The 13,496-nt window shown below is 40.2% G+C and overlaps 1 protein-coding gene across 10 annotated transcripts in view; it reads left to right on the forward strand.

The window, feature by feature from the left end:
* The window catches only part of taf2 (TAF2 RNA polymerase II, TATA box binding protein (TBP)-associated factor), a 172,836-nt gene that overhangs the window by 77,924 nt on the left and 81,416 nt on the right, over positions 1 to 13,496 (forward strand). For 9 of the 10 annotated variants that reach the window (XM_061819042.1, XM_061819045.1, XM_061819040.1 and 6 more), the window contains 2 exons: positions 9,197 to 9,282; positions 9,373 to 9,508. The exons of the other annotated variant lie outside the window; for it this stretch is intronic. In XM_061819042.1, coding sequence (XP_061675026.1) covers positions 9,197 to 9,282; positions 9,373 to 9,508 — 222 coding nt within the window. The remainder of the gene's footprint in view (positions 1 to 9,196; positions 9,283 to 9,372; positions 9,509 to 13,496) is intronic. 10 annotated transcript variants of the gene reach the window in all.

The raw sequence follows: 13,496 nt of genomic DNA on the forward strand, positions 1-13,496 counted from the left end.
GGCCATTTTCATATCATCTTGAGTCCATTTTTTCTGTGTGTGTGTTTCTCTCTTATCCTGCAGGTTAACTATATACATTTTTTGTGTATGTGTTGAGCTGGCCAGCAAAGCCATATTGTGTTATCCACAAATTTTGATGTTTTATTTTAGTACGACATTGGCTTTCTACAAACTTCTAGTCCTTACATATATATATTTTTCAGATGTTCTCTGTATCAACTATTTTGCTATTTGTTTTTCCCCTGTTGAAGTCAGTGGTTTACCGAGGGTGACTATCCTGACTTCCCCCTGAACAGGGTGATGATTACATTCTGTTTGAGGTAATTTTTAAGCTTCTACCACAAGTGGCGGAGAATTCTTACCTCTGCATCCTCAAACAGTTGTCACTCAATTTCCTGTTCAAATGAGGTTGTGAACCTCCACTCACACTTTTACACATGCACACGTTTCACAGACCCTAAGTACGTACAGGGCACATGTTGTCCTTTTCTCAGTTTTATAGACTAATCTGCGTACTCGATAGGGACTAGTATTCTCGAGGTTTGCTTTGGCAGTCACCCAGATGCGCATTCACTCATTCCTCATGAGTGTGTGAGTTTCCTACTCACCAGAGATGTCTTTACTTCTTTCGGCTTCTCGTCAACCCTCAGCCTCTAGACACAAAGTCAAGGCCCAGTCCCGGAAAGGGTCTCACGTGCCATGGCCACGGTGTTTGCCTGGACGTCGACTCAACGCCTGGAAACCTCCGGTATCTTGAGATCCGGCTCGAAGGGCCAAGTAAATGTGAGGTTTACCAATTAGACATTCATTATACTGGACAAAAAGTAAGCAAAGACACCAGTTCAAGTTTGACAGCTCGGGAGGAGAAAGGAGAGGAACTGTCTCGTTCAGTTTGCCACTGCACTCTCTGATTATCCTCTCCTCAGCACCTCTATTTACTTAGTTTCAAGACGCCCCTTATTTATATGGATGTTACAAAAAGGAGACAGCAAGCAAAACATAGTTGGGAACAAAGTGTACTTGTTTGTTCATGTGTGTCTCCATGTGTGTGGAAGATTGCTGAGTACATGTGTGGTCATCATTTCTTAGACAGCAGGTGCTTCTGGTTCTAACAGTTCTGATGATAAGATGTATTTGTTCTTGCTTTCTCCTGCTAGGTGGCTGCCACGTTATCTAGAGCAGAGGAAAGCATTTCTTTATTGGAAGCAGATGTATGATAATTATATTCACAATTATTCCTATATATAGCATCAATCATTAAAAGCAAAATGAGAGCAAATATAAGATAACTATGTACAATTACTGTAATTTCTCATGTATAGTGTGCAGAATTTTCCCAAAATATTTTCAATATGTCAATATGACCTGCCTCCAGGAGTTCAGAATCAGCTTTATTGGCCAAGTATGTAAAAACACACAAGGAATTATTCTCCGGTAGTCAGTGTTGCCCTAGTACGACATACAGAACAAGAAGAGCAAAGCAACACCAACAAAGAACAAGACACATTTCTATTTATAGGAACTATTCCTTATAAGAGTCGTGCAAGATGTAAATCTTCTTCATTTAGAACAGGTAAGAGATAAGTGTGTTGACGTCCCACATTGTGAAAAGCTCGTTTAGAGTCCCTTTCCCCATTTGCGGTTCCCGTTACAGACAGTGCAATAACAATTGTGCAAAGGGAGCAGTTTAAAATGACGAATCGTGTGATAGTCTACAAAATATATGACAAATACTAATATTGATTGGACCAGCAGGATCTGAGTATCACAACAATAGCACAAGGCAGAAAATTGTATATTTGCTGATAAAGAATTTAATGGTTTAATTGCCAGAGGGAAAAAAATCTTCAAATGCCTGCTTAGTTTTGACTTGCATTGATCTGTAAAACTTTCCTGACGGAAGGAGCTGGAAGAACTGGTGGCCAGGATGTGGAGGACCCGAAAGGATCCCGCCTGCTTTCGACCTAGTTCACGTTGTGTGTAAGTCCTCAACAGTGGGTAGAGTGGTGCCGATAATCGGTTGAGCTATTTTGAATGTCTGCTGCAGTCGGAGTTTGTCCGTTTTTTGTGGCGGCCCCAAACCTGACTGTGATGGAGATGCATACAGTGAAGAAAATAAGTATTTGAACACCCTGCTATATTGCAAGTTCTCCCACTTAGAAATCATGGAGGGGTCAGAAATTTTCATTGTCAGTGCATGTCCACTGTGAGAGAGGTAATCTTTTTTCTTTTGGCACAGCCTGATCGGGGATGAAAGCACAGACAATCTTCTTCTTTTCCTTTCGGCTTGTCCCGTTTGGGGTCACCACAGCCTGTCATCTTTTTCCATTTAAGCCTATCTCGTGCATCTTCCTCTCTAACACCCACTGCCCTCATGTCCTCCCTCACAACATCCATCAACCTTTTCTTTGGTCTTCCTGTCACTTTTTTGCCTGGCAGCTCCATCCTCAGCACCCTTCTTCCAATATACTCACTCTCTCGCCTCTGAACATATCCAAACCATTGAGGTCTAATCTCTAACCTTGTCTCCAAAACATCCAACTTTGACTGTCCCTCGAATGAGCTGATTTCGTATCCTATCCAACTTGTTCACACCAAATGAGAACCTCAGCATCTTCATTTTTGCTACCTCAAGTTCTGCTTCCTGAGTCTAGCCTCCACTACTAATTCCCATAGCTTCATTGTGTGGCTCATCCTCTTTATTCCTCTGGAATTTCCACATTTCTGAACATCGCCTTTGTTCCTAAATGTGGGGACTAGCATACTTTTCCTCCATTCTTCTGGCATCTTCTCTCCTGCGAGTATTCTGTTCAATATGGTCAAAACTCATAAGCCACCTCATCAAATTGCATCCATACTTCCACTGGTATGTCATCAAGTCCAACTGTCTTTCCATTTTTCATTCTGTTCAGTGCCTTTTTAACTTCTCCCTTACAAATAATTGCCACTTCCTGGTCATTCATGCTTGCCTCTTCTACTCTACATTCCCTCCCATTTTCTTCAGACATTAACTTCTCAAAGTACACTTTCCATCTACTGAGCACACTACTTGCACCAGTCAACATATTTTTATCGCTATCCTTAATCACCTTTACTTCCTACCCATCTTTTCCATCTCTATCCGTCTGTCTGGCCAACCTGAAGAGATCCTTTTCTTTTTCTTTCGGATCTAACCTGGAGTACATGTCGTCATATGTCACTTGTTTAGCCTTCGCCACCTCTACCTTTTCCCTACGGCGTAACTCAATGTATTCCTTACGCCTCTCCTCAGTCCACTTCGTGCCCCATTTCTTCGCTAATCTCTTTCCTTGGATGACTTCCTGTATTTTGGGGTTCCACCACCAAGTCTCATTCTTCCCATTCCTACCAGAAGACACCTCAAGTACTCTCCTGCCTCCCTCTCTGAATACCTTGGCAGGAGTCTTCCAGTCTTCTGGGAGGTCTTCCTGACCATCGAGAGCCTGTCTCACCTGTTTTCGAAAGGCCACACAACATTCTTCCTTGCTCAACTTCCACCACCTTTTTCACCTTTGTCTTCTTAATCTTCCTACCTGCTACCAGAGGCATCCGACACACCACCATCCTATGCTGTCGAGCCACACTCTCCCCCACCACTACCTTACAGTTGGTAACCTCAAAATATAAGCCACCTATGTACTTCTAACTCTGCTCTTGTTGGTCGCTATGTTCCTGTCTCTTCTGAAATAAGTGTTCACCACTGCCAATTCCATCCTTTTTGTGAAATCCACGATCTGCTCCTCAAAGTTCCTTTGCTGAATGTCGTACATACCCATCACTTCTTCATTGCCCCTGTTTCCTTCGCCACCATGTCCATTGAAATCTGCACCAATCACCACTCTCTCTATGGCTGAAATGCTCTGTGGACTACTTTGTCTAGTTCCTTCCAGAATTTCTCTTTCAAGTCGCAGTCACATCCGACCTGTGGGGCACAGCCGTTAACCACATTATACATAACATCATAATCCTCACTCATTCTGATACTCTTTTCATTTCCAAGATATTCTGAGCCAGCTCTTCCTTTAAAATAACCCCTACTCCATTTCTCTTCCCATCTATGATAAAATAATTTAAACGCTGCACCTAGACTTCTAGCCTTACTCCCTTTCCACTTGCTCTCTTGGATGCACAATATATCACTCTTTTTCCTAATCATCATGTCAACTAACTCCTTAGCTTTTCCTGTCATAGTCCCAACATTCAAAGATGCCGATGTATGGTCTGTGTGTTTCTCTTCTTCTTCTGCTGACTAAGCCTCTTTCTTTCTTCCTCTTTTTTTGTCTTCGACTTACATTATCTCAATTTCTACCAACGCCTTGCAGATTAACATTTCTGGGTGCGGGCGTAGGAAGCCCGGCCCACGACCTATTCGTTATGGAATTCGTATTATGTTTTACTTAAAGCGGTTTATCCCGAATTCCATTCCTGACGCAATTCTCTGCATTTATCTAGGCTTGGGACTGGCCGACAGGTAGCACAATATTGTGCTGCCCAGCGGGCTGCAGATAGTCAGATGTGAGAGATAATCTTTTCATTGTAGGTGCATACCCACTATGAGCGATAAAATCTAAAAAGAAAAATCCAGAAATCACAATATATGATTTTTTTAACGATTTATTTGCGTGATAAAGCTGCAAATTAGTATTTGAACATCTGAGAAACAATGTTAATATTTGGTACAGTAGCCTTTGTTTGCAATTCCAGAGGTCAAACGTGTCCTGTAGTTGTTCACCAGGTTTGCACACACTGCAGGAGGTATTTTGGCCCACTCCTCCACACAGATCTCGAGATCAGACAGGTTTCTGGGCTGTCGCTGAGAAACACAGTTTTAGCTCCCTCCAAAAATTTCCCATTGGGTTTAGGTCTGGAACTGGCTAGGCCACGCCAGAACCTTGATATGCTTTTATGGAGCCACTTCTTGGTTTTCCTGGCTGTGTGCTTCGGGTCATTGTCATGTTGAAAGACCCAGCCACGACCCATCTTCAATGCTCTGACTAAGGGAAAGAGGTTGTTCCCCAAAATCTCACAATACATGGCTGCGGCCAGCCTCAGTTCAATCGTACAGTCTCATGTGCAAAAAACCCCCACTCCCAAAGCATGAGGCTACCACCCCCATGCTTCACAGTAGGGATAGTGTTCTTGGGACTGAACTCATTTGTCTTTCTCCAAACACGGTTAATGTAATTATGACCAAAAAGTTCAATTTTGGTCTCATCTGACCACAAAACGTTCTCCCATGACTCCTCTGTCATCCAAATGGTCTTTTGCAAACGTAAAATGGGCCTTGACATGTGCTGGCTTCAGCAGGGAACCTTCTGTGCCATGCATGATTTCAAACCATGACATCTTGGTGTATTACGAACAATCACCTTGGTCCTGTCGTGTAGTCCTGGGCTGAATCCTCACCTTTCTAAGGATCATTGAGACCCCACGATGTGATATCCTGCATGGGGCTCCACTCTGATTGAAATTGACAGTCATGTTTAGCTTCTTCCATTTTCTCTGATTGCTCGAACAGTGGACCTTTTTTCACCAAGCTGCTTGGCAATATCTCCGTAGCCCTTTCCAGCCGGGTGGAGTTGTTCAATTTTGTCTTTGGTGTCTTTGAACAGCACTATGGTTTTGGCCATGTTACAAGTTTGAGTCTTATCGATTGTATGGGGTGGACAGGTGTCTTTATGCAGCTAACGACCTCACACAGGTGCATCTGACTCGGGATAATACATGGAGTTTAGGTGGACTTTTAAAGGTGGACTACCAATTCTTTGAGCGTCAGAATTCTTGCTGATAGACAGGTGTTCAAATACTTATTTGCAGCTGTGTCACACAAATAGTTAAAAAATCATGCATTGCAATTTCTGGATTTTTCTTTTTAGAATATCTCATAGTGGACATGCACCTACAATAAAAATTTCACACCCATCCATGATTTCTAAGTGGGAGAATTTGCAATATTTATATTTGATATTGCAATATTATTCCTGACTCAGTTGTAAGGTGACGGTACACATGGGTTATTTGGAGACAACGCTGAAAGATGTTTCTCCTCCAAGTAAGGAGGCGGCGCGGAGGGCACTTTGGATGTTTATGGTGTCAGACCAACACTGTCTTCCTTGACAGCCAAATGGGACAACTTTAACGCACATCCCATCGCCATCATCCTTTCTCTTGATTTCATTTCCACAACTTAGTATTCTCTCACCTTTCTTCATATTGAGACAATTTTTTCTACTTCCAATTTTAGAGCTGCCGCTCTTTTAGCACAAGCTTTTTCCGTTTCTCTCATTAATGCCACAAAACATGCAGTTGAAGACATTGGAGGAAACCAACCATTCTCACAGTTTTTCCTCATCCATTATTTGAATTATTTGTCATTCTCTTTCTTTTTCAGGCATGCTTTGATGCCTTGATTCCAAAATTATATACAAAAGAAAACAAATACTCATAAAAATTACACAAATAAATGACAAAACACAAACAAACCACATGCATTCCTCACTTAGCACCACTTAAGAATGGTTTGGTATTTGCTGCGAATCGAACCATTCACATTCCCTATCAAACTCTCCCTGCATTTTGATTTAAATCGTCTTTTATCAAAAGTGCTCAAAACTTTTTTTTTTCTCGAAAGTACTCAAACCTTAATTTAGCAAATAATACTTTTTTTTTTCTTTCATTCTCATTTTATTTGAGGAATTCTAGTTGCCAGGATTCTTGAAAAAATGAAAAAACCTCTCCTAAAATAAAATTACAATTGCGCATTTCACTGTTCATCTGGGTAATTCTTTTCAACTTGTTTTTATCGTGTACACTTCCTCAGTTGAATTCGAATGAGGAATTCTAGTCTCTAGGAATCTCGGAAAAGAATGAGACAACCTCTCTGTTCAGAAAGTTTTGGACTGGTTTCAACCTACCGGTCTGTCTGCCATTCACATGATTTACAACTTTTTTTTGTCGGCACAACCTCCGAACACAGGGCACTTCTAAACCCTTTTTAGAGTGGTACGCCCACACACTCTACTGCTTTTCAACCATTTTGGTGGGACGTGACGGTTTCCCACCAGGACCTCGAACCTAGGACTATACCACCCACAATTTCCCCTGCTGTTCAACCAGCCCGAAACTATAATTTCACACTGTCACAAATTCAAACGTGACCCGGACCTCAACACCACTTAACAAACAAAAGATCACTTTTGGAGGATAAATATCCTCTCGTTATGTCAATTGTTGGCCGGCCAATATGTCCACCAACACGTCAGTCCGAAATCACGTCAGGGTCACCAATTGTTGGAGGACGCTTTTTTTTCCTCTGCGTGTTCGTTTAATTTCGGGTAGTGACAATGCTGGTTATCTAAATACAGGCTGGAGACGATGACCAATTTCTTCGAAGCTTTTACTTAAAGAATATTCGTTATATGAGTTACAGACAATGGCTTTCCCAGTTCATAAGTGCGAAGATACAAAGAACTTACAGCATTCTTATACTATCAGAAGGGTCCGCATCACAAAAGTATGAAAGGAAAATAAAGAGCATCACAAAATTTCTTCATCATAATGACTAAACCAGTTTGAGTTGATAATAACTGGCACATTCCTATGCCCTGGTCTCCAGTATGGTTAACTGATGATTTGGCATGCTTCAAACATCTGGTTACAATAGAGTGTTTAACTGAGGGCATGTGAGCAAAAGATACACATCAATAAAGATACACTTATATATATATATATATATATATATATATATATTATATATATATATATATTCGGCCAGGCCCATGTACCTGCAAAGTTTTGTTCAAATTTGAACGTTCTAAAATCTGCTTGTTCAAGGAGAGTAAGAATTTATACGAAACACTATGACCCTTGCAGTGGTTGCTACTCTTAAAGTGTAGCATCAGGAATTCCCAACCTGCTTAGTGGTGTTTTGAGAATGTTTGTTCTTGTTAATGTTAATTATTCCCTAATAGAATTAGTTTCATCCCTTAATAGTGTTATTAGTTGATTTTACTTTTTTTTTTTTTTTTTTTTTTACATTTTTTCCTGTGGTTTTGACACCGTTTAAGAGTGTCCTATTGCAACCATTTACCGTTCCTTATTACAGCACATCGGTTGGGAACCTTTACATCTGAGAGAGTCATAAATGCCAAATATTTATAAGTGTAATTTCAAAAGAGCCATGCAATATTTTAAAAAATAAATGCAAGTGCATCTACGCCTTTATAAGACCAACACTTTTAAAGTACAATAAGTCTCTGAATTCTTTTAAATAACATTGTTATGCTGTTGCTAACCAATGATGACCAAAGTACTTCTCACCATTAATGTGACATCTGGTGCTTCATGTTTTTGCTCATGGTTTTATAGTCTCATATGTTTCATATGTCGTTAGATTAAGCTTCATGCAGGCATTGAGGCTTCCATCCATTAATCGTGAACATAATTCAATTTAATTTGCCATCATGATGGTACAATGATGAACAGTTCTTACTGACAAAGGCATGTCTTTTATCTGTTTGATTATCTTGTCTTTATGTGAAGTTGTGAAAATGTTGATTGGGAAGATCAAGTACGAATGCTTTGGCATACTCCCCATCTGTGAATTTAGACACACAGCAGAACCCTTTCTCTCCACAAAGGCTGTCAATTCTTGTTGAAAACTTCGGTGGTACTCACCTGTTTTTTCTTTGAGCAACCTTTGCCAAAAGCGTTTCCATCATTAGTTGCTCTTTCCCGATCTGCATTCAACCCTTCTCCGCCTGAGCACATCGACTGCCATAACAAACTACAGTAATCCCAGTGGACAAACAGTCTCCTTGTCATTTGCGTTGCCTGCACGACAGAAATCACATGTACAGTATGTCATTGTGAGGGCTCTGCCAGCCATATGCAACCATCAAAAAAGGTAGGTATAGCTCGTGGACCATAGTTTCCCGACCTAGGTTATAGCAGCTTAATGGCTCGTGTTTGTAATGACTGGTTGAAATAAGTCTTATTGTGAAATGTAACTTTCGACTTGGCCATATGGATCGTTCAGCCATATGTGGCATGGAGGCACATTTGCAAGAGCATTTTGCGGTTCTGCCAATTTTAGAATGACATTGGATCATGTAATTGAGAATAGCTAATTTCTGGTTTGATTACAAAATCATTACTGCCCTAATTAATTTTGTCACAGGAGTTGGACAAGATTGTGGAATATGAACAGAAGATGGGAGGCGTTCTTTTGCACCCAACATTTAGTGGAGGCAAAGAAAAGGACAAGTAATACATTTTAATTTGATTCCAATCACTGTTCATTTTATGACTGGGAATGTTTGATGTGACATGCTGAAACCAGTCCTCTTTCTCCAGCCCAACCCCTCACCTTCATTTCTCTTTGAAGCACCCACACACATTGTCATGGGAGTACTACAAAATGTTCCAGTGTAAGTCTCACTTGGTGATGAGGCTGATTGAAAACAGGATCAGTATGGAGTTCATGTTGCAGGTGAGTTGCCTTCTTTTTAACTTAATGGGCCACTATCATAAAATGCATGATTTTTATTTTATTAATGAAAAAAATGGCAGCCGACATTAACCCATGCGGGTTTTTTTTCTCCACAAGACATGATTTAGACGTATACAGCTTTTTGTAACTTCTGCCATGAAAATCCTCTCAAGGGATTTGTTTTCGAGAAGAACCAGGAAGTGACGTACACGGTGGGACCGCCCTCAAGTGGACTTGTATGTTTCTGTTAGTTTTACCTCACCGGCCGGCTGCGATGAACCGCGATGGCTCATCTCCGCCGCGAAGTGGATCGGACCGCGAGGCGGTTTTGTCGTGATCGCATATCATGTGAATATGGCTCGAATCAATAGGGTAATATTGCCCTGGTAACTTCACTTAGTTGTGTGATGTTCTCTTCTTCAAAAAGAGCTTCCATGTCAGAAGGGGCATGTTAGTCTCCCATAGTAGGGTCCACTGCGTGTTTTCATTGGCGAATGTCCAGGTGACGTCACGGACGGGATGCAGCCAATATGGCGACCACTTGGATGTCGTAGAATGACACTTCTGGAACTTTGCGCATGGAAGACGTGCTCTCCGCTTATATTTATTTTTTCGTATAGACATTGGAGTGAATAATGATACATGTATTTTTCATTACAATATCTATTTTAGAATGTTTATAGTGATGACACTTGACCTTTAAATTGGTACTGACACGTAATGCATGAGTTTTAGTATGTTTTTAACAAAAAAAGGCAGCCGGAATGGACCCATCTGTTTTTTTCACCAAAGGTCATGATGTTGTCGTATGTGGGCTTTTGCATCTCCCACCATGAAAATCCTCTCGATGCATTTGTTTTGGAGAAGAAGCAGGAAGTGATGTTTTTACTGACGCCCATACTAGTGGGTTTGTGTGTTTATACCAGTTTTACCGGCGGGAAAGTAACTGTTTTTTCCTGCGTGTTAGCCAAAATGCCGTCCCATTATATTGCTAGATATTGCTTGAACACATGGGAGGATGGATTCTTCACACATTTTGGGAAAAATGGATTGCACAGGTGCAAAGGACGAGAGCTTTGTGGGTTCCAAGTGACAGGTCGGTGTGTATAGAACGATTTTAAAAAAATAAAATTAAAAAAAATTATATATATATATATATATATATATATATATATATTATATATATATATATAATATATATATATATATATATATATTTGGGATGGGGGGGACAATGTAATCCTCTCAGAACATAACAAAAGATGGTCATAATAATTCAATAAAGTACCTAAGTCAGGGGTGCTAAATATGTCTATGTGCGCGGGACAGCGTTGTTAATCGTATATGCATCATATATGTAGTTTTCATAACAATATCTATTTTAAAATGTATATATGGATGTCAGTAGCACTTTACATATTGTATACAGTATATTGGTACACTCTGCATGGGACAATGTGGCCTTTTAGACAGTTATTTTCAAGTTTTGCACTTGGGCTTCGCAATCAGGGCAACTAGAATAAAACCAAATGTGGCTTTTATGCAGATGCTAGTCTCCTCCCTCTGCAAAGAAGAGTGGTCCAAAATTGCCCTCAAGATGTATGCAAACCAGGGGGATGATATTCAAATCATGTACAAATGGTGTGTATACACAAAACACAGTGTATGTTGTTTTTCACAGAAGAGTTCAGATATATCAAGAGTGAAAGGACCATGGAAATGTGAAGTGCCTAACGCCAATTTCCTGGTTGGTTTATGCACATTTCTGTTTCTGTTGCTGTTGGTGTTTTGGTGACACTTAAGAGTTAATGCTAGGAAAATGTGATCATAAATCTTCACATCAAATATACACTAACAATTAGCACTGATGAACAATTAATGCCCGGCAACATTTGATTTACACTCCGAAATACATACATGGACTCATAATTCATTGGTTAATCAGTGTACTTAATGTATCAGTGGTATTTCTAAAGACATCTTATAAGTGATTCAGGTGATCATTTATGTCGCTTATTGCCCTCACAATTGCTTCATGTAACTAAGCATACACACTTAAAAAAAATTCCTTTGAATTTTACTTTGAACATGTTTATTGGTTGTACGTGATTAAAATATTTTTGTCGGAGAAGGAGGTGAAAGTCTTGCCATTGTGTCAATATGTTCAAATTCAGTAAATTCAAAGCACTATTTTTTATCAGTCTATGTGTGCAGCAAAGCACTATTCTTATCAGTGTCTACGGGTGTAACAGCAGCCGGTTGTTGGAGCGTAATTACATCAGAGACGGGAAGGGATGGCGTGGGTGATACAGCACTGATGAAATCAAGTCGTTTCTTCTTTGACTTGCTGATGTGTTTCTATTTTAAGTCAAAAGATTTTTTGATAAATGCCCAACATACATTTTCACATGAACATTTATCTCTTTGGGCTGAGTGTAGATTACTGAAGTAACATATTTGCTATGAGTTATACAAATACATTACATTAACCTTGTGGGGTATTCAGAGTCCTCAACATGTGACCCCACCACCCTCGAGAGAGCAGTGTCAACTATGATCACAGCGACTCTCTCAAACAGGGTGGTGCCCTCGGCGCTCGTTCCTCCACCTGTTTTGGCCACACTAGTGGTGGGCTGCTGTGATCCACTTTGTCTGACCACTTTTTTAGTTCAGCATATATGCACTGGTCTGTCTCCAAAGCATTGACAGCTGCACACGTCTCAATCGCTCTTCTTTTACTTGTTAATGCCGGAGGACAGTGTACCACAGAGGAATTTCTTGCACACCTCCAATTCATTGAGCAGCTACACATTCAGAATGTTTTTTTTGTCATTACCTTGCTAATATTCCATTTTTTTAATGTAAATGTATGTATTTGATTCCTTTAAGTAGGATTTGCATATTTAAATGTTGGTGTGGGGAAAAAAAAGGGTCATCTTCTCTAAGATGCGCTCAATTCTATGTGAATTGGAAGGTATGAAGGAAATGTATTTCGATTCACGCGTATGCTCAAATTCCTCTATAAGGATATTTTTGTGAATATGATATTTTCTGTTTCAGTTGGAAATCCATGCAATTCTTTGTGCATGAGGCCCCCGGGAAATATCTGACGTTCCGTTGTACTTTCCAAAATGGGGTTCTCCAACAATATTAAGTAATGTTTTTATAGGGGGTTCTAATACTTATTTCCTTCAATAAATAACAAAATAATGAAAGTTTTTTTATTTTTATTTTCTAGAAGCTGATCTAGAATCTAGATTTGTTTTAAAATTTTGATATTCTGCCTCTACTTGTTAAAATATACCTTCAATTAAATTCCAGGGGTGGCCAACCCGCGAGTCTCGTGAAGGCACGAAAGCATATTGAAGTTCTGTTTCTTGTAATGTGTGTGCTCGTACAGTAGTTGCGACCACACTTTGCTTGTGTTTATTACGGTATTTGCAGGCGCACTTTGCTTGATTTATCACAGTTGTTACGGATATTGTGATGACAAGCTAATTGTGTGTGGGGATCTGGGTCAATGTGTGAGTGAGATGGGTCTGCACAAGCGTGTATGGTAAGAAGGAAAAAAAATACATAACAGCCACCGAGGAAGAGTAGCTTTGTCTCGCCATCCAGCTCAGAAATAGAGTAAGTATCTGCGAGCAACAGTATGCATTCATGCCTAGAAAGAGCACCACAGATGTGGTATTTGCCTCGAGGATGCACATGGAAAAATACAGAGAAGATCAAAAGCAGAGCTGGAGATGGCAGAAATGAAGATGTTGAGGTTCTCTCTAGGAGTGACCAGGTTGGATAGAATTAGAAATTAGCACATGAGAGGGACAGCCAAAGTTAGATGTTTTGGAGACAAGGTTCAAGAGAGTTGACATTAATGGTTTGGACAATGCCAAAAGCGAGAGAGTGAGTATATTGGTAAAAGGGTGCTGAGGATGGAGCTGCCAGGCAAAAAAGCGAGAGGAAGACCAAAGAGAAGGTAGATGGATGT

This window comes from Syngnathoides biaculeatus, chromosome 5 (genome assembly GCF_019802595.1).
Source record: "Syngnathoides biaculeatus isolate LvHL_M chromosome 5, ASM1980259v1, whole genome shotgun sequence".
NCBI lineage: Eukaryota > Metazoa > Chordata > Actinopteri > Syngnathiformes > Syngnathidae > Syngnathoides > Syngnathoides biaculeatus.